Source organism: Acinonyx jubatus, chromosome F2, assembly GCF_027475565.1.
Source record: "Acinonyx jubatus isolate Ajub_Pintada_27869175 chromosome F2, VMU_Ajub_asm_v1.0, whole genome shotgun sequence".
NCBI classification, from domain to species: Eukaryota; Metazoa; Chordata; class Mammalia; order Carnivora; family Felidae; genus Acinonyx; species Acinonyx jubatus.
In genome coordinates, this window is record NC_069394.1 from 62645627 (window position 1) to 62672325 (window position 26699).

Consider the following 26699-nt stretch of genomic DNA (forward strand, 5'->3'; position numbering starts at 1 on the left):
ATGATTCATTCCACAACCCAAAAATATTCGTGTAAAAATGATGACAATACTGTAATATAACACAAAATAATAAAAAATAAAGAAAAATAAACAAATTAACCTGCACTTACCCTTGGGAGACAAGACAGAGGAGGGTTATTGTGTAGGATGACTTTCATTACCAATAACAGAATCACTGCTATCTACTGGTTCAATGGAATCTTTTTCTTTTTATGCAACTTTAACAAGAAACCTATTCAATGACACTTGCTTTTGCCTCCTTTTGAGGATTTCACAGAAATGTGACATTGCCTTGACGATCACCCACAATCCTGCAGTGAGCAAGTGAGAGAGAGGGAGAAAGAGGGAGAGAGAGAGAAGAACCATTGGTTCAGTTGTGATCATGTGACATTTGGCATATTGCAAGACATCGCTCGTTTATCAAGTTAAAGTTTATTAAAATCTTTGCTCGTCTTGCGGAACACTCATAGAACAAGTTACTCGCAATCCAAAGTTTTACTGTATGTTGTTGATTCATTAACATTGAGCCCGTGGCCAACAGCATTATGACTTATACCTGAAGGATGTGTATCTAACACATGTATTTTCTCCATAAGGCACATGAAAGCCTCTTAGGAACACTAGACAGCACTTCAGCACTATGCTTGGAGGCCATTTGAAAAAGGGAGATCACCAAAGGCACAAAAATGCTAAAAATGTGACAATATCTTGTGAAAAGGACACTTGTTTGCAGCATGAAAGCTGACCCGAGAAGGCAAAGTGAGAGGCCTCATGCAGCCTTAGCCAAGAATGTGTGTGTCCTGCAACTCTGTGCATGTCCTTGAATGAGACCCCCCCACCCCATCACTGGCGAGTACTGATATGGGAGTTACAAATAAATTGTAGTGAGTGGGTGAATTTGCAAATACTAAATTTATGAATAATGAGGACTGACTGTGTCTTATTTCTATTAAACTTTCACTTACCACTTTTAGCATCCATTGACCTCAAATTGCTTCCAGTTTGCCTATTGAGGATCCTTCAAACTGTCTTTGGTATCCTTCTGGCAAGTCTCCATCATTCTTTGAGCACTTTACTTTCTTGTTTAACAAGATTTTCCAGGCTCATGTTGTATTTTCTCTGCCTCAGCTCTGAAGTTAGACATTTCTCCAAGGAGCTTTGGTTCCTTTTAGTGGAAGATGGCCTTTAAAAACCAAGCACTGGTGCTAGATGGGCTCATTGCTCCTAGGGTGTTATACTACTTCTAAACCCTGTAGAAGAGAGAATTAGGAAATATGGTATGTACACACATACACAAATCTATCATCTAACATCTTTATCTGTCTATCCATCTATTGTCTATCATCTTATCTATCAACTATCTATCTATCTACCTATCTATCTATCTATCCATCCCATGAATTCATACCATTACCTTCAGTTCCAACCTGATATGTAATTATCCCCTGTCCATATTTGTAACTCCCTTCTCTGGCCATTAGAAACTGATTGCAATTAGTCTCAATGTACTTACTTAACCCACTCTTCCTATATTTGAACAAATTCCCTGTCCCAGCAGCAAAAGACATAACCCTGGATATCTGGTCCCCCTGCTCCTGTGGGACATGTATGCTGAAGGTTTAGCTCCAATAAACAGAAGGAGGAACATGGAAGAAAGGAGGAAGCTAACTTGAAGTTGTTGAAAGTCAACTTTTGCTAAATCCTTCTTGAATAACACTTTTTTTCTTTAATGAAAGAGAAGACAGAAATGTCACACATACTTTTTTTAAAGTTTATTTATTTTGAGAGAGAGAGACTGAGCAAGCAGGGAAAGGGCCGAGAGAGAAGGAGAGAGAGAGAATTCCAAGGAGGCTCCATGCTGTCAGCGCAGAACCCGATGCAGGCCTCGAACTCACGAACCATGAGATCATGACCTGAGCAGAAATCAAGAGTCTGATGCTTAGCCGACTGAGTCGCCCAGGCGCCCCAACATCACATATATTTTTAGTTAGCTTTGAAATTAGTGGGCTATTTTATCATACCAAATGAGTATAAAAGAAAATTCAGTTTTCTATAACTAGTATCTTAAAACATTCACGTGATGCATATGTTATCTTCTTGGATTAAAAATGTACAATTTCACCAGATGTTTTAGATTAAACACATTGCCTTTTAATATACCAAATAAACTTAGTTTGCATCTCCAAGTGTTGATAGAAAATCTTCTTAAAAAAAAAAAGAAAATCTTAATTTTCTAATTTAAAAATTTTAGATACAACCTTTTTATTTGCATATTTATAAGAGAATATTAGGTCATTTTATGAAGTAATTATTTTTTTCTGGTGTGTTTATCCATGTTAAAAAGTGAAGAATGCATCTTAAATTTTATTTTAAAATGTTCATTGAAACTTTAAACAATTAACTTAAGATATAGAACATTAAAATTAATTTGCATTTTAAATGATAATAGCAGATAGTCTTGACTTCCTAAGTTCTAAATTCTAGTGAATAGCCTATGAATTATAACTTTAATAACAAGTTTTGCTTAATTTTTATGAAATGATTTTATTATGTTGTAGAATAAGGAGATAACTGTTCTCATAACTGAGATGCTGCACATGTCAGAAACAATACAGCTTCACTTTTCCATGATACATTCCAAGATATGTAGATAAAGATCACATACAAGTGAGTTAATTCACATTATAAACATGCAAAAATACAAAAGTATATGCACAAGCATCCCCTTTTATTCCTCTTTCCCAATCTTATTCCTACTTACAGAATTTCTTGGTGTTGTTGTATATATTGGGAAGTATATATTCAACCACATATAAATGCGTTGTTTTGGTTTGTGTGATTTTTACTTAGATACTATTTATATATATATGTATAAATATGTGTATATATATTTACATACACATGTATATGTATATTTCTGTAGCAGTTTGTTTTCTTCATTAATAAAAATACTTCTTGGAGTTCCTTTTAGGCCAGTACATCTAGACCTACATCATTTTTTAACTACTACATAGTATTTCATTATTTGGCTGTGCCATAACTTATTTAAACATTTTCCAGTGATGGACATTTAGTTTTTTTCCTTAAATTTTTGCTATTACAAATAATGCTGCAGTGAAGACACCTGGACATACATCTTAGAGCATATATATGGCAAGTTTTATGAAATAAACGCCAAGACTTGAGGATGAGACTACTGTCTCTCCCTTGAGAGACACCTGAGCAGGTGCTGAGCCCCCACCTCTGGGCTGTCCTTTGGAGATCATTTCTCTTCCTTCCCCAGTCCAGAGTCCCTTGGAGTATCTGACCTGGTGACCTGTCCCTTAAGCCCCTTTAGCTGCATCATTTCCTGTTTCATAATGAGGCTGGAAGATCAGATGTCTAAAGTCATGTACCAGTTCCCCTGCTGTGGGTGTCTGCAGTGCCGGGTCAGGAACATGACAACTCAGAAGTTCATTTTCTCGGGGAAGTGCCTGGTGAATGAATGGGAAACTGTAATGTAGGACTGTATTGCAAGTACTTTTGCACATGTAGTATATTTTTGGGTCTTAACAAAGAATAACATTGTTTTAATTAATAAAAATGTAAATGATTTGTTTTAAACAGTTTTTAAAACAGAAGTCCTAGGTTGGATACCTCCTATAAGGTTATTTGTGTATGGATATGTTTTTTGCTACTTTATCAAATTTCTTTATCCTAGTTGAAAAATTAAAAAAAAGAACACCCAAATCTGTTTAATAAAGGGGCTGGTTTCTAATCAGTCATCAAGTTTTTCTTTTATTCTCTATTCAATAGTCTCGAATATTGCTGAATGGCTATTTCCAGTTCATTTCAAAAACAATTCAATTTTATTTTACTTTCCATCCCTTATTTATAACATTCATTTGTCATTTTTGTCATTTTGTAGACCTACCAAGAGCAGCTGTCAGGATCTTAAGCAACATGACATTCCTTTTTGTGAGTTTGTCATACACAGCTGAGAGTGCCATTGTAACTGCTTTCATTACCTTCATTCCCAAGTTCATCGAGTCACAGTTTGGTATCCCAGCTTCCAATGCCAGCATCTACACTGGTAAGGCACTGCCTTTAGAGCTCCTTGAAAACATGATCATTTTTGACCACTAAACTAAAATGCAATGAGTTGAAGAGAAAGTTCATTCTAACATCAAAGTGTTTAATAAATTCATTAACGGCTACTTGCCTCCCCCCCCCCCCCAGACTCCACCCCCATTTTAGGAGGAAGGGGTCCTTGACTGTTTTCTCATTGACTCAGATTGTGTTACTGTGTGACGTTTTTACCGACTGTATTTTGGAAAGGGATAACTTTGCATAATTATGTTTTTAGTGGTTCTCAGTTAAAAAGAATGTAACAGGCAGTGGCTTTCAAATTTAAATATGAATATATCTTTTTATGGGTTGACGTGAGTTAAATTTTGAAAAATTAATGAAAACATTTTTTGAATGGATAATATGAAAAGTAGATCAGGTCCATGGTACCAGGATATCCTCTTGATGAATATAAATGGATCTTGATCGAATTACTGGAGATACTTGAACTTATAAAGGAAATCTATGAATTTTGTTTTAGAAGATGTTTTATGTCTGGGAAAATGATTTTTGGAGGCTATGATACGTGTACCCATTGTACATAGTACTCAGGTCTTTTTTCATAGTATATTAGGTGCTCAGAAATATGGGGACATTAACTCTCAGATATGGGGGGAATTTTCAGTGCATTATATCATAATATTTTAGATATTTCCTTAGTGGTTTCAAAGATGGTCAAATGACTGTATCTTTCTAAGGCTCAATTTGTTATTAAAGTATTACTTAAACAGTTTAGTGGGGACTTATGATACCTTTTCTGATGACTTTGGCTCCCACTTTATCCTCCATGTCTGGATTCAAACTTGGCAAGTTAGAATTATCTGGAAGTTAGCAGGCAAAATTATATGATTGTAGAAAGAGAGTTTGGCTTGAAATATTTAGGTGATCACTTTGTTTTCTTATTTCATTTTCCACATGAAAAGACCTACATACTGGGTGGTAGGGCCCTGGTAGCAAATATTTTTGTAAAGGGTATACTGCTTTGGACCATTGTAATTGTCACCCCAAAATATTTTTTCCCCATTTGTTTCTCAAAATATGTTTTCATTACATATTTACTTAGACATGTATAAAATAGAATTTATAGATCAAAATCTGAATGATGCATTTCTAATTTAATTTTTACACTAATCCTTTGAGCAACAATTCTTGGTCAGGGAAACAAGTGTTGTCTTGTAGCTAGAGCTGACGCCACACAGCTGATAAATGCAGAGTAGTCTCAAGCATTTCCCTAAGTTTCAGTATTAGAAAGTGTTACTGGCACGGAGATTCACAGTCAAATAAACTGGGGACCTGCTGAGTTGAACAATGTATTACAGTTGTTTGCCACAGGACTCTTCATTACCCTTAATATGCCAATCTGTGTGGTGAAACTCCCAGACGAAGGCTCAAGGGTACTGTCTTTCCCAAATACATTTGACTATGAAATCCAACTTTTTAATGGCTTCTCTCCCATGAACAGTTTTCTTCAGGACCCACATCGAGAAACACTGCTATTCTATCCTATGTACCCCTGTCCCAGCCAGACTAGGGGAACAGAGCTGTCTGGATCATCCCATTTTCTTCCAGAGGTGCCATTTTGACCCCTATAGTTATAGGGGCATTAGTACAGTGCTGAGCCAGGTAGGAATTGATGCATATTGAATCATATTGGCTATCTGTTGGACACTGCTGGAGGCATAGGCTAGACATAAAACTACTTGTGGAAAAATAAAGGTTTCAGTTGGACCTGGGGTGTTTCACTATGGAATCCCACAGCAGTGTGGTCAATGCTGTAGTCACTGAACATGGCACCCTCAGTGAAGGACGGTGCAGGATTAGATAAAGCTAGCTCACGGAATTAGTTCGTCCCCTGTTCTAACATCAGGACTAAAAAAGCAACATCACCCAGTGACAATTCCATTCTGGTTTTGTCATCAGTAGTTTTTGTTTTGTTTTGCTTTGTTTTAATAATCATTGTGAATGCAATGTATATTATGTTTAATAGTCTCCTGTGTTCTGATAAAAGGCTTTTTATTCCCAGCTCATATTCCTTTTCCTTCCTTTCTAGATAGATAACAAATAATAATAGTCAAAAGGTATTCAGATTAATTAAGAGTGGAAGATTGCTTGTCATATAACAATAAGATGAACAAGGATGATAATCCTTTATAAAGCTTACCTTGATTTTTTGAATTTTTGTTAATTGAATCCTTCTTCTTACCCTCTGAGCAGAGATTTATATATTTAAAGAACTTATTTAGTTTAATTTAATCTTTTATTCTCTTTATATGCATGCAAGTGACATGGAGAATTAAGAAATGTATCTGAACAAGAATATTAAAAATAGTTTTAATCTCATCTGACAAGATTTTCAAGCTAAGGTTCTCTTTAAAAAAAAAAATATTTAAGAGGATTATTTGGATAAATACTTTGGCCTTTCCAGAGCCATTTGCTCGTGTTGTGTTATATGGTAGAGATGAAGTTCCATACATGTATCTGTCTCCTATAGTCCTTGAGTACCAGCTCTGTGCACAGCACTGTGCCCTGTGTATGTATGGCTGGGATGTGGGGGGTGGAGGGGGAGGTAGGGTATGATGGTGTGTCTATAAAGACTCAAACCAGAGCCATAAGATATGTATAGAGCGGCCTGTATTTGTATCTACACAATGGCAGTGAATCCAGGTTCATGTTTCATTCTTCTCGTTTGTGGTCTTTCTGCTAACCCATTTAGGGTCACATTTGTTGATTCAAATGAACTATTATGAGGTTGCTGTTGTAGGAAAGGCTGAAAGAAGGGAAAGAGCCCTGAAGGAGGAGGTAGAGCAGCTTTGAATCCTGCCGCTGCTGGTTATTAGCTGTGTTACTTTTGGCAAATCGATTTGCTTCCTACACTTCAGCTGAAACTGAGGTTTACCTGTATAATGAAGACAATAGCTCCCCTGTTTCTAGATGTTGATGTTGTGAGGATTTAATGAAGTGGTGACTAGTGATTTGTGCTGAATCTTCCCTAACTTCAAATGGGCACAATATAAATTGAGAAATACAACTTAATCATATATTTTTAAAAAATTTTTTTTAACGTTTATTTATTTTTGAGACAGAGAGAGACAGAGCATGAACGGGGGAGGGGCAGAGAGAGAGGGAGACAGAATCGGAAGCAGGCTCCAGGCTCTGAGCCATCAGCTCAGAGCCCGACGCAAGGCTTGAACTCACGGACCGCGAGATCGTGACCTGAGCTGGAGTCGGACGCTTAACCGACTGAGCCACCAAGGCGCCCCAACTTAATCATATATTATAAGGAGAAAATTAATATTGATGATGTTGACAGTAGCACCTTCCATTTGAGGTCATGCAGCTTGAACAGGTCTGAGAATGACAGCTCTATACTAATCGTGGTGATAATAAAACGACTACTGACATTTACTGAGTGTTTACTAAGCAGGAGACACTATTTAAACTTTTTCATATGGACATTACTTAATCCATGTAACCAGTGCCTGTGTAGTAGGTGTTCTTGATTATACCCATTTTCCAGTTGAGGAAACGTCTAGGGAAATTTACATAACTTGCTTAAAGACATGCAAATAATTAGAGCCAGGAGGCTAGTGTGTTGGAGTATATAAATATCCATATGTGATTCTTATTGAAATATTATAATATACCTATGCTATTTTATCATTTCTAGGCAGTTGTTTTTTTAATTTTTTTTTTTTTTTTTTATTTCAGAGAAATAGTATTCTAAGATTCAACTTCTTCCCTTTCTATAGCAGCCTTTGTCATGGAGCCATGGTCACCAACATTCATTTTCAGAGCATCGGTGTCCTTTAGCATCACCTTTGCTTTTCTGGGGTCCTGCCCTTTTGTGTGCAGAATTATAAAGGGTTAGACACTTGGTCTTTGCAAGAGAAATGGCCATGGAGAACTCTATTTTGCTTTTCATTGGAGAATAGTCAAAATACTTATTTCTTTGGTAAGGGGATTAGGATGGGGTGTGATTTTTTTTTTTTAAATGTCTGTCATTTTTATTGTTGTCAAATTAACCAAATAATTGCCATCTGTCTTTAGCTACTGATTCAAAGTTTTGTCGATGAGATTCAAAGCAGTACCACTGAACTCAGATTGCAGCCTTTGGGAATCCCTGATCCTTAGAAGCCAGAGAGACATGCACATGCTTTGATTTGCTTCATTCTTCTGAGGGCATCTACAGCTTTTCTATACCATTTCTTTAATTTTATAAGAATAGTTTAATAGGAGCACCTGGGTGGCTTAGTTGGTTAAGCATACGACTTCAGCTCAGGTCATGATCTCACAGTTTGTGGGTTTGAGCCCTGTGTCGGGCTCTGTGCTGACAGCTCAGAGCCTGGAGCCTGCTTCAGATTCTGTGTCTCCCTCTCTCTCTCCCTCCCCTGCTCACGCTCTGTCTGTCTCTCAAAAATGAATAAACATTAAAAAATACTTTCTTTAAAAATACATTTTATACTAATTTTATAAATGTATACATAGATTTTTTAACATTAACATTAAAATTTTAAGTGCAAATGGACCATATTAAGAATGGATGCACTTAGCAGCACTGCCCATTTCCAAGGTCAGGCAATGACATTGGATTCCACAAGATGTGGGTGGACGCTCGAACACGCTGTGCTCTGGGAAAGGAGAGGAAGGTCCCTGCAAACCAACATCCTGCTGCAGTTGCTAGAGTCTTCTCACTTCCATACTTTTAAACAATCTTGAGATAAATAGAGGCTATTAGGACCTAAGAGTGGCAATTACAGGATCTTTGTCTTTTGGGCAGAAAGGTATTTATTACACTAAATTATATGTGTTTTTCTTCAGTGCTAATTAGGACTTTTGTAGAACGTAATGATGGACAGTAAGTTAAGATACTCAGATTCTTTTTATTTGTTGATTAGCCAGTTAATTTAAGACATGTTTGAGTGCCTACCATGTGGCAGATCCTTAGCCAATGCACTAATGGTGGTGGTTACACAGAGTTCAGTTGCTTAAGAAGATTCAGAGGACTTAGGATGAGGATGTTTACACATGAATACTCCATGGCAACAGCACTGAAATAAGAGTGTCCTTGTCAGTCACAGACCATCTCTGGGTGGCATGGCAGGACCAGTTTTCTCTCTTATATCTGGCACCACTGACATATAGTTGAAACACCTAGGAAGCAGAGCCCCAGATGGAGGCTCAGCTGGTGTTATATTTTCATAATACTTTTTATAGATTTCAAAAAAAATTTTAAAGTTTATTTATTTAATTTTGAGAAAGAGATAGTGTGAATGGGGGAGGGGCAGAGAGAGAGGGAGAGAGAAAATCCCAAACAGGCTCCCTGCTGTCAGCGCAGAGCCCAACGCGGGGATTGGACTCACAAAACCGTGAGATTATGACCTGAGTTGAAACCAAGAGTTGGATTTTTAACCGAATGAACCACCCAGGTGCCCCCTATAATACTTTTTATATTTCAAAATTTTTTTTTTATTAAAAAAAAAATTTTTTTTACATTTATTTATTTTTGAGACAGAGAGAGACAGAGCATGAACGGGGGAGGGGCAGAGAGAGAGGGAGACACAGAATCGGAAGCAGGCTCCAGGCTCCGAGCCATCAGCCCAGAGCCCGACGCGGGGCTTGAACTCACGGACCGTGAGATCGTGACCTGAGCTGAAGTCGGACGCTCAACCGACTGAGCCACCCAGGCGCCCCTCAAAATATTTTTATATATTTTTCTTTTCTGTATTTTGCTGGTCCCGTGAGTTCCTGCTCCATAACCAACCTTAGCATTGGAACTCTCCAGGTGGTCTTAGCGAGACCAGGTACAAATCTTCACACTCAGTTTTATCAATAAACAGTGCTAAAAGCTGGTACAAATCATCCCCAAACTCCTCAGATCCAGGTTGGGATCAACAATATTAATCTGTGTGTTTCACATCTTGACTAGGAGTCAGTGCCCTGATTCAGCAGGCAGCCCAGGTGGGTCTCAGGCCTGTAAAGTTACCCCTCAGAGCTAGTCCAGGGTACATTAGTACATAAGGTGGATGGCATCTTGGCCCATTGTGTAACTGTAAGTTTATCAGTTTTTCTTTATCAGAGAATAGTTTTTCTAATCTAGAAAATAATAGTTTGGACTGGAGTGAACTCTGATTTCTTCCTTTTTGCAAATCTTAGATTAAATAATTTTCCTAAAGCCACACGTACGAAATCAATTTATTCTTAACCATATAACCGATAGACTTATTTTCTTACAAGGGGATTAGTTATTAAGCAAGTCATCATTTCCGTGGTATTTTTAGTAATTTGCATCGCCACCAACTTTGGCCATGTCTGACATCCACATGATCTGTTTTTCTTTCTGTGGGCAGCCTGATGCAATCCACAGACCTCTCTTTGAATCCCAGATCTGTCATTTAACTAAATGCATGATTTTAGCCAAGTCACTTAACCACTTTGTTTCTCATTTGTAAAATGTGAGTGTTCATATCCCAGGGCTACTGAAAAAATGAAATGAAATAATTATATCTCAAAGCATTTCATACCTAGTATGAAAAGCTGCTCAGTAAAAATTAGTTTTTCCCCCTTTATATGTTGTGAAACTGTGGGGGGTTTTGTTTTCTTTTTTTTTTCCAAATTTTATTTAAATTCTAGTTTGTTAATATATAATGTAATACTGGTTTCAGGAGTAGAATTTAGTGATTTATTTAGTGATTTACATACAACACCTGGGCTCATCATAACAAGTGCCCTCTTTAATATCCATCACCCATTTAGCTCATCCCACACCCACCTCCCTCTGTAAGAAACTGTTAAATTTAAATTCCTATTAAAAAGTTATCTTAGGTTCTCTGATTTATTTATTTTCTAAAGTTTTATTTTTTACTTATTTATTTTTTCAAGTATATTGTTTTATTTTGAGAGAGAGAGACAGAGAGAGAGCGTGCCTGGGCAAGAGAGGGGCAGAGGAGAGAGAGAGAGAATCCCAGGTAGGCTCCATGCTGTCAGTGCTGAGCCCGATGCGGGGCTCGATTTTATGAACCATGAGATCATGACCTGAGCCAAAATCAAGAGTTGGATTCTTAGCCGACTGAGCCAACCAGGCACCCCAGGTTTTCTGATTTAAAACAAACTTTGTATTAGTCTGATTTAGAGTGGCAATTTGAAGGCATTTTGTTAAATTCCGCCTGTTAGGCAAAGTAATACATTCAAATGAAATTGTAAGGAGGGATTTTTTTAGTCTCGATCATAGGAGTAAAGCAGCAGAAACCTCCTGGGGCAGGAGACAGACAGAAGTTGCTGGGAGGGTTATTCATATCAGTGTATCATGGATCTCCATCTGTCTGTCTGTCTCTCGAAATTAATTAATTCACCAACTGACCAGCTTCCTGTTTGGCCAGTTCTCCAAATGCCCTTATTTCTTTTTATTCTTTCCTTTTGTTTACCAATTTCCAGAGTAACAATTTATATTCTAGCAGATTTGTATAGTCACCAATAAATTTGAAAATATAATGAACTCATGGTTATTTATAAGCTTGATGTGCTTTAATCCATAGTGGTCATTGTTCTGTTTGATGCTCCATTTGTCCAGTCTTTGGTCACTGGGTGCCCTTTCAAGTTAGCACCTGTATCCTTTGGCACTGGCTCAGTAGTCTTTCAGTTTCTGGCATGATAAAAAATGACTTGCTTATATTATGTTTCCTGCCCTAGACTTGGGATCAGTCATATTTCTGCAAGGAGCTGTGGTTCCTTTTAGAGGAAAATGATATTTGGAGATCACCATCTGGACAGTAGGGTTGCTCATTGGTACCAGGTTGTCATTGTTGTTAGGCCTTTTTAAAAAAATTTTTTTTTAATAAAGAGAAAAATAGATCATGAAGTTATACTGATATTTTTGCTTCAAACTTAAGAACAGGTTATTAATTAACTTCTTTGATATTATATTGTATCTCTTTGCTCTAATTCTGAAAGTCTTTTTTTTCCTAATGACTTTAGAATAATTTATCCAAGTGTGTATACATGTGTGTGTAATAGTTTCACATGTATATATATGTGTGTATGTGTGTGTATAATAGCTTCAAACCAAATATCAGTATTGTTACCAACCATGAAATATGAAATGCAGTTTTAGACTTCTTTGTGGTTCTTCTTATCTTTAGGCTATCTCTTAACGGCTGTGTAAAATAGTGTGACCTAAAGTTATTTGAAATGATTCTTCTCTGGTTATGCCACCAACTCGATATACTGGGGAGTATATTGGCTTTAGTTTGTTTTCAGTTTTTAGGGATTATTTTTATATTTTTAACTTAATTTAAAAAAGTTATGTAATACATTTTGCAGGATTGGGAAGTCAAAACCGTAAAACAAAGGACATTCAGAGAGGCCTTGCTTGCATCCTTGTCCCTGTTCTCTCTCTCCCTATAAAGGTAGCATTTTATTAGTTTATCTCTCTTGCTTCTTTTTGAATAGGTAAGTGTAAATATGCGTATTAAGTATGCAATATATATAATATATGCATGAGCATTTTATATTAGCATCTTTCCCCCTTCTTACCCCAGAATTGGTATACCATACACTCTGTTCAGTACCTCAGAGACCTCGCTCATTTCTTTTACAGCCAAATAGTACAGTATGCTATTGTGCGGATAGTCTATTTGCTCCCTGATTTGAGGACATTGGGTTTTTTCCATTCTTTTGCTATAATGACACATATAGTGAAGTAATTTCATACTAAACAGCCCATTTGTCTAAAATACTTCTTTCTTTTTAACTATTTAATTTACTCATCCAGCTTTCAGTTAACCTTTATTCCAGCAAAAAAAGGCGGATTCCACACAGGGGAGGGAAACGGCGAGCTCAGGGATATATTTGTCATATAATACTCAGTCCTTACCCCCCTCCCCCAACAAGGCTTAGCATTTTCCCTCAGAGTGCTGTAATGATCAAAAGAGGGAATCTTTCTGAAAGCTCTTTGAAAAATCCATATAGCTTTTGGGAATCCAGATCAAAATGGAGTCTTTCCTTTAGTATGAGTCTGTGCTATGATGGTAAAAGCAGGTGACCTTTGTTAGGCTTCCACTCTTAGCTAGGTGCAATGATAGACAGGGGCCCTTCTAGGCATCATTTGCTGCCTTTGTTGCAATGCTGCAGTGGAGGGCCTACTCTCTCTAGTTTACAGTGGATAAAACAGGTGTAAAGAGCAGTTTTTGCAAGCTGTACATCAGCAGTCCATAATACAGGTCCATAATATATACATTGGGCTGGTCCTCAGGGAAGCTGCTTATGTTTTAGAATGTCTATTGCACAAATGATCTCTCCTCCAACTTTTTATGCATTGAGTAAGAGGATCAGTTTTGGAAGGAGACAGATCTTGTTGAAATTCTTGCTCATCCTTTTTATCCATCCATCCATCCATCCATCCATCAATCCATCCTTCTTTCCATCCTTCCTTCCATCCACCTATCCATCCATCTTGCACAAATATTTATAGAACTTCTCCTATGGGCCTGGCACTGTGCAAGTTCTAGGAAAACCATGATGAGAATATAGGGCGATCCCATCCTCAAGGACTTTGTAGTATAATGACCCTATACTGCTTCCTGTGTTCTTGGACAAGTTCATTACGTTTTGTGAGTGGTAGAGATTGTGAGGATTAAATGAGGGAATGTAGATTGTGTGCTTGGCACAGTGTTTGGGAAGTAGCCATTAGGAATAACTGCAATACCCACTTTATGAGATATTCTTGGGAAAAGACATCTAAAGCAGAAAGAAGAGTGAAGGCAGGACTTAGGGCATGGGGAAACATTAATAGCAAAGATGATCTGGGGGAAATGGATTTGAGGAGTAAAAAGAGAGATGAAAGGTAACTAACAGCGGGAAAATGAAAGAGGAGACAAGAGACTTGACACTAATGTGAAAGGCCGAGGGATTATTTTATCTGAACTGAGGGAGGCTTAGAGATGCAATATAAATTATAAAGTGCATTGCTTTACAAGTGTAATACATTGTACGTGAAACTGATTTCAGTTAAATCAGTGTTGAGGTAGGGTTAGATCTTGATATCTCAGTTTGATTTATTCTCCACTTATTGTTCAACTTTCCAATATGTCTGTTTTGCATAACTCTTAGTGGGTAAAAAGACATTTTAAGTATTTTAATTTCATATATTCGAGCACTGTGCAGTGAAATGCCAGATGACTAAATCTCTCAATTAAGTGAAATGTTTTTGTTCCACTCATCTTTGATGATTACTAGTCCTTATGTCTGGGATTTGTTTCCCATGCACACCCATGTGTGTATGCGTGCACAGAGAAAGATGAGGACAGGCATCACTTATAAGGGATTTTCTGGGCTCAGAGGACATTCAGACCAGTTTTCTCCAGATTTCTACATCTACATTCATTGCCCCTTGATGATCATTGATGTCCTGAATGGCCCAGAGGCCCCTTGAGAGCCTTAGCCATCAAAAAGAATACATTTCGTTCACAGAGCAGGATTTATTTATGTATAAAAGTTGAGTTGAGAAAGATTAGGGAGCTTTTGAAAAGGACTGAAAACCCAAGGGAGAGAATGAAATGTCCGGCACAGAAGTAAGAGGCTGCTAAGTGCATCGTATCCTTGGTTAAGTCAGCATTGACGTGCACCCAATAGATTTGATGAATGAATGACCGTAAATATTAATTTCTTTGGCCCTCAGTCTGCTCTTTGAATGAAGGATTGAATTAGACAACCTTTCTTCAAAGATCAGCTAGCAAACATCCCACCATCACCCCCCGACCCCCTGCCAACCCTGCAAAATTTTCTGATTTTTGCAAGCCATTTCTTTTTCTAGGCATTCAAGTTAGTCAATGTCTTAATATTTTGCTTTGGTATCTGTAAGGTGTATATAAGGTGTATGTAATACTTTTCCTGGCAGTTCAAATTAGACATATTAAATATATATTTTTTCTTTTTCTCTTTTGTTGTATGTGATGGAACTGAAGTAGTTCCTCAGTAGTGAATTGCTACTTTTTTGGGGGTGCGGTGGGGAGGAATTAGCAAGGATTAAGGTAGTTTGGTGATTAACTATACTCCTTTTGAGAGCTCAAGAACATTTTACCGAGCACGATCCCATTTTGGCAGGTCCGTACTCTGCTAAAGTGAGGTGATCCCCACATGCTTTGTAGTGAGCCAATATGTTATAAGCTGATAAGTTGTAAGGATATGGATTTTGGAGTTAGAATGTCTGGGTTTAAGATCTGCCTCTGCCACTTATTAGCTGTGTAACTTTGGGTGAGTTAACTAATTTCTTTGGCCTCCACTTTACTAGTTGTGAATGATGTAATCATATCCATTTTATAGAGCTGTTGAAGTTTTTAACTGCTTCAAAACCACTTATTAAATAAAAGACAGAGACTAAGGAATAGGTCAATGATATGACGATGTAATGGGACAGATGGTGGCTACACTTGGGGCGAACATAGCATGACATATAAACTTGCCAAATCACTAAGTTGTACACTTAAAACTAATGTCACATCATGTCTCAACTATACTGAAATAAAATTTTTTAAAAAAATTTATTAAATGTAAATAAATATTAATTATTAATGGGAATGAATGACCTTGGCTTTCCTCTCTACTCATCAAATATTCCATCATCTGTAATAGGACAGGAGAGTCAGGACATGGAAGGACATGAGGAAGAGGGGGCTCAGAGTATAACATTATCCCAGTTTTGTGGATAGATAAGTAGAGGTATAGGCTCTAACTGAAGGATTCTTGGCTGCACAGGTAGTGGCATCCTGGAGAGCTAGAGACGAACTCTTCTGACTCCCAGCTTGTGCCACCATTCCTCCTTTCCTCAGAAATGCTTTCTGAAGATCTTGCCCCTGAGCGTGGCTGGTTTATTACCACATAGACAAGGGAATACCTTACTCTTTTCAACTAAACAATAAAACATGGGCTTAAACATTATTAGAAGTGGAAACAATGTCCTTTTGTAACCTGAACCATCTAATGATGGACCACAGAAACTTTCCCTTGCTGTCAGGCTCAACTTGATGTCTTCTTTTCATTGGCCACAAAGCAAAACATGGGGTTATTTAAATTTGTTACCAACAGTTAATGTTTCCAAGCCATGGTACTGAAAAAATTTTATATCTCTATTTACAATAAATATGAGTGTAATTCATGTTGGTGTTTTGACTAAACTGGATGTTTAGAGACATTATAGGTGTATGCTTCTCTTACCTATGCCAGGAACAATTAATGTACCATTGTTGTGTATTGAGTAGTTCAATAATGTTTTGTAACATCTTCCTGCAGTTCATTTGAAATATATTCTATATAAATACATCTCTTTTGGAAATGCAATTGAGATTGGTGGAATCATCCAGAAATGGACAGCTGTAGGACAGCTGTGTAAATGTCCATAGATTTTCCAATAGAACATCTGTCTTCATGACATTACAAGTTCTTTTTGTCCTATGTCAGCCTTGCTCTCTGAGATAGTTGCTCATGTAACCAATGTGTTGGTAGTTATAGCTACAAGAATATGTATGTGTGTATGTTTGTATCTATAAAACACAACATATATAAATACGTATATATAATGTACATATACACTGTATATAAGTACAAGTTGACAGTTTGGTTTTATACATGTATTATGTGTACTTGTATGTCAATTTGTACTTAAAACTTTTGTTTATTTAAACAGTCATTGGGGCGCCTGGGTGGCTTGGTCGGTTAAGCGTCCGACTTCAGCTCAGGTCATGATCTCACGGTCAGTGAGTTCGAGCCCTGTGTTGGGTTCTGTGCTGACAGCTCAGAGCCTGGAGCCTGTTTCTGATTCTGTGTCTCCCTCTCTCTCTGCCCCTCCCCTGTTCATGCTCTGTCTCTCTCTGTCTCAAAAATAAATAAATATTAAAAAAAAAAAAACAGTCATTGGCCTTAACTTTGCTAAGCAAAGTATTCTGCACATTAATTGAAAAATTTTAGGGAGAATGATTAAAATACTTAAGCAAAACAACTTTTTAAGTTTTCCCAAGTACTGTAGAGCATTAAGGGCATTTTCAGTGCTGACAACTAATAATAGATAAATCTTATTTGTCTTTAGATCAGATTCCCAAGAATCTCAGAACAAGGTGCCAGGAAATTTCATGTTAATACAGAATATCTGCCCTTGGGAGAATTTTGCTTTATGGTACGTGCTCCCAGCCTCTCTTAGGCTCATAATCTAGGGATAGGATAGTAGGTCCATTCCCTGAATTCACTGAGTAGTTTCTGAGTGTCTGTCATTTAGCAAACTACTCTGATGCATGTGAAGATGAATAAATGAGGAAATAATATAATTAATAGAGGAAATAGAAGAAATAATGTGCAATGTCTCATATTATAAAAACCTTTGGGGGTGCCTGGGTGGCTCAGTCGGTTGAGCGTCTGACTTCGGCTCAGGTCATGATCTCGTGGTTTGTGAATTCAAGCCCGGCATCAGGCTCTGTGCTGACAGCTCAGAGCCTGGAGCCTGCTTCAGATTCTGTGTCCCCCTCTCTCTCCACCCCACCCCTGCTTGTGCTCTCTCTCTCTGTCTCTTTCACAAATGAATAAACATAAAAAAAACCCAAAAACCTTTGAATCTCTGGTGGAGGAATTTTTAGATCAACCAGCAATTAGAAAATACTAGAACTATTTTTTTTTAAAGAAGAGAACTAATTTATTTAGTTTTAATGGGATCATTATTTTATGGAGTTCCACTTAATTGTGTAGATACTCCCATATTGTGATTTTTTTTTAGCTGCTGTTTTTAAAAAGCCTACTGAAATTTTCCTAAACAAATTAGCGTCTATCTCATGGGTTTTTTTTTTGGGGGGGAGGGCATTAAGAAGAAGATTATATAATTCTTTTTAGTTATCTTTTCTATTCATAATCTTGTTCATATGTTTTAAAAATATCAGCCTCTCATGTCAAATCATTTTTTAAGGGATGCAAGGAAAAAGTGAATAAAATGTTGACTATTAGAAATACTTCAGAAATGTTTAATTTGTATTCACACACTTGTTATGTACATTACATCTATTAATAAAAATTGCTTTGTAGGTAGAACAAAACAGTTTTAATGTCATGTAAGAACAAATATATCTTTTTTTTTCAATACATGAAATTTATTATCCAATTGGTTTCCATACAACACCCACTGCTCATCCCAAAAGTTGCCCTCCTCAATACCCATCACCCACCCCCCCCTCCCTCCCACCCCCCATCAACCCTCAGTTTGTTCTAGGTTTGTAAGAGTCTCTTATGCTTTGGCTCCCTCCCTCTCTAGCCTCTTTTTTTTTTTTTTTTTACCTTCCCCTCCCCCATGGGTTTCTGGTAAGTTTCTCAGGATCCACCTAGAGTGAAAACATATGGTATCTGTCCTTCTCTGTATGGCTTATTTCACTTAGCATCACACTCTCCAGTTCCATCCACATTGCTACAAAAGGCCATATTTCATTCTTTCTCATTGCCAAGCAGTATTCCATTGTGTATATAAACCACAACTTCTTTTTTTTTCAATATATGAAATTTATTGTCAGATTGGTTTCCATACAACACCCAGTGCTCATCCCAAAAGTTGCCCTCCTCAATACCCATCACCCACCCTCCCCTCCCTCCCACCCCCCATCAACCTTCAGTTTGTTCTCAGTTTTTAAGAGTCTCTTATGCTTTGGCTGTCTCCCACTCTAATCTCTTTTTTTTTTTTTCCCTTCCCCTCCCCCATGGGTTTCTGTTAAGTTTCTCAGGATCCACATAAGAGTGAAAACATATGGTATCTGTCCTTCTCTGTATGACTTATTTCACTTAGCATCACACTCTCCAGTTCCATCCACATTGCTACAAAAGGCCATATTTCATTCTTTCTCATTGCCACGTAGTACTCCATTGTGTATATAAACCACAATTTCTTTATCCATTCATCAGTTGATGGACATTTAGGCTCTTTCCATAATTTGGCTGTTGTTGAGAGTGCTGCTATAAACATTGGGGTACAAGTGCCCCTATGCATCAGTACTCCTGTATCCCTTGGGTAAATTCCTAGCAGTGCTATTGAGGAACCTCCACACTGTTTTTTTGAGGAAACTCCACACTGTTTTCCAGAGTGGCTGCACCAATTTGCATTCCCACCAACAGTGCAAGAGGGTTCCTGTTTCTCCACATCCTCTCCAGCGTCTATAGTCTCCTGATTTGAAGAACAAATATATCTTTACAAATAGTCCACCAGAGCTGAAGTCAAGGTTCTGGTCTTGTGCTGTGCTTTTGGTATTGTGGTGAACCTAGTAGGTAGGTTCTTCTGTGAATATCATTTGTTGTTTCTTTTCTTTTTTTATTTTTTTTCAACATTTATTTATTTTTGAGACAGAGAGAGACAGAGCATGAACGGGAGAGGGTCAGAGAGAGAGGGAGACACAGAATCGGAAGCAGGGTCCAGGCTCTGAGCCATCAGCCCAGAGCCTGACGCGGGGCTCGAACTCACGGACCGTGAGATCGTGACCTGAGCCGAAGTTGGACGCTTAACTGACTGAGCCACCCAGGTGCCCCTGTTGTTTCTTATCATATTATATGATTAAACTTCAAATGTGAATAATTTGCCAAATAGTATATATTTAACATACATTGAGGACAAATTATAAAGACTCATCACTATCTGCCTCAACCAAATTCATTCATATATGCACACACATGTGTATATACACACACATCTGTATGCTTTCACACACACATCTATACACATACACAATACATACACACACTTGTATGCACACAGGTATATATTTACACACACACACACACACACACACATACCGCAAATGTTAACAAATTTGATCCTTTTTGTATTGAAGGCTTGAGTTTGTTTTAGGAGACGGTGAAACGAATTGAAACAAAGAAAAGTAGGAGTTAAGAGACTAGGTTTCAGTTTTAGAAGGAACAATGGATTTGGAATTCAGATAGTAGCTTTCTCCTCTCAGACTTGAAAGGACTCTGGCTTGGAAATCAGATTTGTGTCCTGGCTGTGCTCTATGAGCCTGCTGACATCATTTGTGTGACTTTCTTTCCTGAATGTTTAATTTTACGGAAAATGAGGATAAATAGTAACCCATCTCATGGGATAAGATTAAGTGTAAATGCTTTAAGGCTTAAAGTACTCTACAAATTTATCATGATGATTATATTGTCATTTCATTTTCCCAAAGTCTGTTTCCTTATGTGTTATGAGGAGATAATACCTGTTCATAGAGCCATTATATTGATCCATTAAATGATTGATATGAATGTGCTTGAAAACACTATAAAAGTTTATTTGCCTCATATGATTTTAGGTTGTTTCTGCTAATGTTGGTTAAAGTTGAAGACCGCTTGCTCCCACATTTAACCTTTAATCATAGTATTTATTTTTTGATGTGTACCTTATGATTCAAGACAATAATAGGTAAGATTTTTTTGAAAGGAATTTTGAGGAATTTTGCTGCTTTAGGTGAGAAATTAGTCTAAAACACTTCCCTTCCTGAAATATACAATTTGGAAAAATTAACCATAAAGCAAGTTTCTAGAAATAAAAATATTTTTTCTTTCACTTTTAGAAAAAACCAAACACCCATTCTTAGGGAAAACAAGTGACTTAAATGGTTGAGAAAGATCACACAAAGAAAATAACAAATGTTTGTAATTTAAATGTATGTCTATGGGAGTGTTAGCCTCAGATAAAATTTAGAAAAGTTTTTGGATTTAGAATCAAACATTTACAGTCTAGCCCTTGTTTTGGCATTAACAAGCTATTGATCCAAATTAAGTCATACATCTCTCTCTCTCTCTCTCCTTCGTCGTCTATAAAATGAGGAAGTTGAAGAAATGATCTCTGATCTCCTGTGTTACGTTAGGATTACACTTTTCTGAGAATATTGGAGACTCAAAATAACAGAGGACAAAGGAAAATAGATGTTTATTTCACCCTCACAAAAAAATCTGGACATAGGAAGCTCAGGATTGGTATAGTGACTGCAGTAACTGAGACAATTTCCAATTTCTGCTTCATCTGGACTCTTGTCCTCATGGTCCAAAGGAGACGTGTAGCTGTCAACCCAGCATTCATAGCAGCAGGGTGGTAGGAGAGGGGAAGAAAGGCGTAGATGGATGTACTGCCTTTGCTTGCATCACATTGACCAGAACTTATTTCATGGCCACATCCAGTTGCAAGGGAGTCTGGGAAATGTAGTCTGCATTTCAGACAACCATAATCCACACTACTACTTTAGAATAGGAGCCTTGGGTCAAATGTAGCCTGTTACCTGTTTTGTTTTGTTTTGTTTTGTTTGGTGTGCAAATAAAATTTTATTGAAACACAGCTATACTTATTTGTTTACACAAGACTGACTACTTTAGCACTATAACAGTAGTTGTAAGAGGCACTGTCAGGCACACTGAGTGGAAAATATTCGCTATCTGGTTTTTATAAAAATAAACAAACAAACAAACAAATAAATAAAACTTGCCACCAGTAGGAGACTATTGGTGTTTCTAGAAGAAAGAAGGGTAGTAATTGGGGGATAAGTAGCACTCCCCATCATAGCTCCCAAATTCTGTGATTCTATGATAACAAATAAGAAACTCAAACAATTAATTTCATATAATGTAGGAATAATTTTGAAAATGTTAGTAAAGGCTAAAATATAATAGTAAATACTAAAACACAAAGTCCTTTCTTGCTCTAACAGCTTGCAACTTGAGTCACACCTATTAAATTGCCTTCTTTTTTATTCTGTCCACTTCCCCATCTTGCAATGGTTGCTTTCATTTCCAGCCCAGTTGTCTAAGATGTTGGCTATTCCTCTCCAGCTTTGAATAAAAATCTATTTTATTTGGCAGGTGCCTTGCATGTCCTTCATTTGGTGAAAATAAAAATGTGAAAAGATACAGGGCTACCTTTGATTCTGGTGAAGCCCCCTCAGTGTAATATCTGGGTCTGGTAGTGAACCAGTAACCACAACAGTATGAGAGGCACCCATGGCTATTAGTTGGGAGGTACATTGCATTGACTGTTGCTACACTGTCATTTTTTCTTTTGCTGGTTCACATGTCATTTGGGCTGAAATTTAAAATATTTATTGCATTTTCTTATTCTTGTATCTTTTCAAGATACTTTAGTGTCTTCCTAAAAGAAGTTTTATTTGCAAATGTGTGATTTTATTATTCAAAACCGAGAGTAGATAAGATCAGAACAATAAGGGAAAGAGGCTATTGGTATTTTGCTGCGAGATTTAAAAATGGATCAGTTGGTGGTGCTCGTCATCGCATTGGGAAGTCAGGTGAGACCCATGTCATCTGTTTCTTTTCTAATGCTTTCTACCCAATGCCTCTTTTTAAAAAGTTGGTTAATTAGTAGATTTTTTTTTTAGTAGATTTCTGAAACCTAAGTTCTGATAGTTGGTTTGGTGTCCTCCAGAGTTGCTCAGACCATTAGATTACTAGAGTATGTTTCTATCTGTAAAACTTATTTTGTGAATATTATTACCTGTTGGAATTATGCATGTCTTTTGAAACACAACAAAGTCTTTAGGTATAAAGTGCAGAATGTATCATACTGGTTAAGATTTCCATTTCACGTGTCACTGCTTTGCTGAGTTCTTAGTTTTCTAGCTTAAGCTTTCTCTTTCAGAAGGCAAGGAAGGTTGATCATTTTTTGAATTTTCTTCTAGTTATAAAATGTTGTGACCTTTAATAGTAATCTTGGCTCTCAGTAAACTTACTTCAGTGGATAGATGAAAATCCAGTGGATAGATGAACACAGTGTATAATTAGGATATCATGTATTCCCTGTGCATGCTGCACTCTCTGTCCTCCAGGTTTTTGCTCAAATGGCCCCATGTCAGTGAGACCAGCATCCCCCATTAAAAAATGCAACTCTTCTCCCAGAAGTCTTGATTTTTCCTTGCTAGGCTCAACCTTTTTCTCTGGACTGCTTTCACCTTCTAACATTCAGTAAGAATTGCTTAGTTCTTGATTTATTGTTTATTATCTGGTTTTCCTACAGTATATTGTAAACTCAATGTGGGCAGGGATTTTTGTCGGTTTTATGCACTATTTATCTCCAGAGTCTAGTGCAAAATCCCATATACAGTAGGTGCTCAATAAGTGTTTTCTGTTAAGGTAAAAAAAAAGCTTTTGAAAAAAGTTTATTTATTTTGAGAGAGAGAGAAAGAGAGAGAGAGGGAGTGCATGTGCAAGGGAGAGGCAGAGAAGGAGAGAGAGTCCCAAACAGGTTCCGCACTGTCAGTACAGAGACTGATGCGGGGCTCAATCTAACAAACCGTGAGATCAAGACCTGAGTTGAAATCAAGAGTCAGACACTCAATGTACTGAGCCACCCAGGTGCCCTGATGTGTCTTAAAAATTGTATACTTTATAAGTTTTCTGAAGGTTATACTTAGCAACACATTTTTAAGTAACAACAAAAATGAATTTTAGTTTGACTACTATTTAAATGATTGAAGATTAAGACATGATGAATTAAAAGGCATCTGCAAGAAACCAACAGCTGACATCATACTTATGAAAAACTGATACTTTCCCCCTAAGATCAGGAAGAAGACAAAGATATTTGTTCTTGCCACTTGCATTCACCATTGCACTGGAGATTCTAGCCAGGGCAATTAACTAAGAGACTGAAATAAAAGACATTTGGATTGAAAACAAAGATGTAAAACTATCTCTATTGAGATTATATGATCTTATGTAGAGAACATCCTAAGGAATCCACTAGAAAAGTATTAGAACTAGTAAATGAATTCAGTAAGTTGGGAAATAAAAGAGTAGCATGCAAAAATCAATACTATTTCTAGACGCTAGCAATGAACAATTTTAGAAGTGAAATTAAGGAAAAAATTCTATTTACAATAGCATGAAAGAATTTAATACTTAAGAATAAATTTAATAAAAGAAGTACAAAACTTATATTCTGAAAAACTGTAAAATATTGCTTAAAAAAAGAAAACCTAAATAAACAGAAAGACGTCTCATGTTCATGAATTGGAGCACTTAATGTTATTAAGATGACTGTATGCCCTAGATAGATTCAGCATAATCCCCATCAAAATTCCAGCTGGCTTCTTTACAGAATTTGACACATTCATTTGGAATGCAAGCAACCCAGAACAGTCAAAACAATCTTGATAAAGACAAAAGTTGGAGGACCTAGACCTTTTGATTCCAAACTTAATAAAAAGCAACAATAATCAAGACAATATGGCACTGACTTGAAATAAACATAAATATCAATTGAATAGAATTGAAAGTCCAGAAACAAACCCATACATCTATGATCAATTTATTTTCAACAAGGATGCCAAGACCATTCAATGAGAAAAGAATAGTCTTTTCAAAAAATGGTGTTGGGACAATTGAATCTTCATATGCAAAAGAATGAGGCTGGACCCATACCTCACACCATATGTAAAAACTAACTCAAAATGGATCCAAGGCCTTAATGTAAAAGCAAAAATTATGATACCCTTGGAAATAAAAATAGGCATAAATCTTTGTAACCTTGGATTAGATAATACAACCAAAGAAAAAAAGTACATGAATTGGATTTCATCAAAATTAAAAACTCTTGTAAATCAAAGGACACCATCAGAAAAGTAAAACAAAATAAAATAAAACCCAAAAACCCAATAAAATTCCAAAACAACAACAAAAAAGTAAAAAGCAACCCACAGAATGGGGGAAAATATTTGGAAAGTATATATCTGATAAAAGACTTGTATCTAGAATGTATCAAGAGGGCTGCCTGGGTGGCTCCGTTGGTTAAGCGTCCGACTTCGGCTCAGGTCATGATCTCATGGCCTGTGGGTTTGAGCCCTGGGTAGGGCTCTGTGCTGACAGCTCAGGGCTTGGAGCCTGCTTCGGATTTTGTGTCTTCCTCTCTCTGCCCCTTCCCCACTCGTGCTCTGTCTCTCCCTCTCTCAAAAATAAAGACACATTAAAAATTTTTAAAAATAGAATATATAAGGTATCCTTACAACTCAATAGTAAAAAGAAAAATAAAGTAATTAAAAATTGGGCAAAGGATCTGAACAGACATTTCTCCAAAGAAGATATACAAATGGCCACACGAAGATACTCAACCTCATTAGTTATCAGGGAAGTGAAAATCAAAACCACAATGAGATACGAGTTTAAACCCACTGAGATGACAATAATCAAATGTTATCTGTGATATTCGCAATTAAAGATTGGAAGAAATTGGCACCCTCACGCACTGCTGGTAGAAATGTCAAATGGTGCACCCACTTTGGAAAACAGTTTGGCACTTCCTATAGAGTCACCGTATGATCCAGAAATTCCATTTCTAGGCATGCATCCAGAGAAATGAAACATATGTCCACATAGAAACTTGAACGTGAACATTCATCGCAACATTATTCATAATAGCCACAAATAGGAACAGCCCAAATACCCACTGATGAATGAATGGATAAATCGAACGTGGTATAGCAGTGCAATGGGTTGTTTGGTTGTTTGGCCATAAATAGGAATGAAGAACTGATACATGCTACAGTATGAATGAACCTTATATACATTATGCTAAATGACAGAAGCAAGACAGACCTAGTGTATGACTCCATTTATATGAAGTGGCTACGATGGGTAAATCCATAGAGCCTGAAAGTAGACTAGAGTTTGTCTAGGGCTGAGGGAGACAGTTTGAAGGAAATGGGGTGATAGCTAATGGATACAGAATTTCTTTTGGGGGTGATGAAAATGTTCGAACAATGATTGTGGGATTGGTTGTGTATGTCTGGGAGTATACTGAAAGTTACTGGATTGTACACTTAAGTAGATGAATTGTATGGTATGTTAATTATAGCTCAATGAAGCTGTAAATTTAAAAAAAAAAAGAAAAAGAGGCACAGAACATTTGGATTAGTGCGTTGACTGTATTTATTAAATGGGTGCTCTGGTCCACCTCATGAAATTAGAATTAGAATTAATTTGGTAGAATTCATATGGTATCTAATGAGCAAATCTGCACTTGGCCCCTGGAGGGGGGAGCGAAGACATTGTAACAGGTATAGTTAGGTGTTTAGAAGTGTGTCTCAAAATTTCAGATAAATAGGGTTTTAAAAATCTGCTTACTTCTCCCAGGGGGAGGGTAGCTTTGTCGGGTTTTTGTGGCTCAGCTATTAGTGGGCTTAATGACGATTAACCTCCTCCATGGGAAAGCTCTGAGAGCGGCTGGATTTGGACAACAATGGAAAGGGGAGAAGTTGAAAACTGCTGAGAGAGAAAGTGGATCTTGCCCAAAGGGCCTCCAAAGAGGGTTTTGCATTTGGCACTGGCCCACATCTGTAGCCCTTGCCTCTATGAACGGAAACAAAGTGCAGTAACTTAACACCAAGGGCTTTGCTGGAGGCTTATTATAAAAACCGAAAAAGTTACTAAGACTCCATTATTCTTCTGTGAAATTTCCTCTGCAAGGCGTTTTCCTTTTCTGCAGTAATTTGGTTCAAGCTTTCGCTGTTTTGCCTGAAGTTGCCCAGAGCTGGTGAAAAATGGAAGGCAACACTCTGATTTTTGTATCTCATCATTCCGAGTTGTTC

The 26699-nt window shown here is 37.2% G+C and overlaps 1 protein-coding gene across 1 annotated transcript in view; it reads left to right on the plus strand.

Annotated features, from left to right (window-relative positions):
* SLCO5A1 (solute carrier organic anion transporter family member 5A1) overlaps window positions 1–26699 on the plus strand; it is a 149661-nt gene that overhangs the window by 82051 nt on the left and 40911 nt on the right. The window contains 1 exon segment of the mRNA XM_027064446.2: window positions 3908–4072. Coding sequence (XP_026920247.2) covers window positions 3908–4072 — 165 coding nt within the window.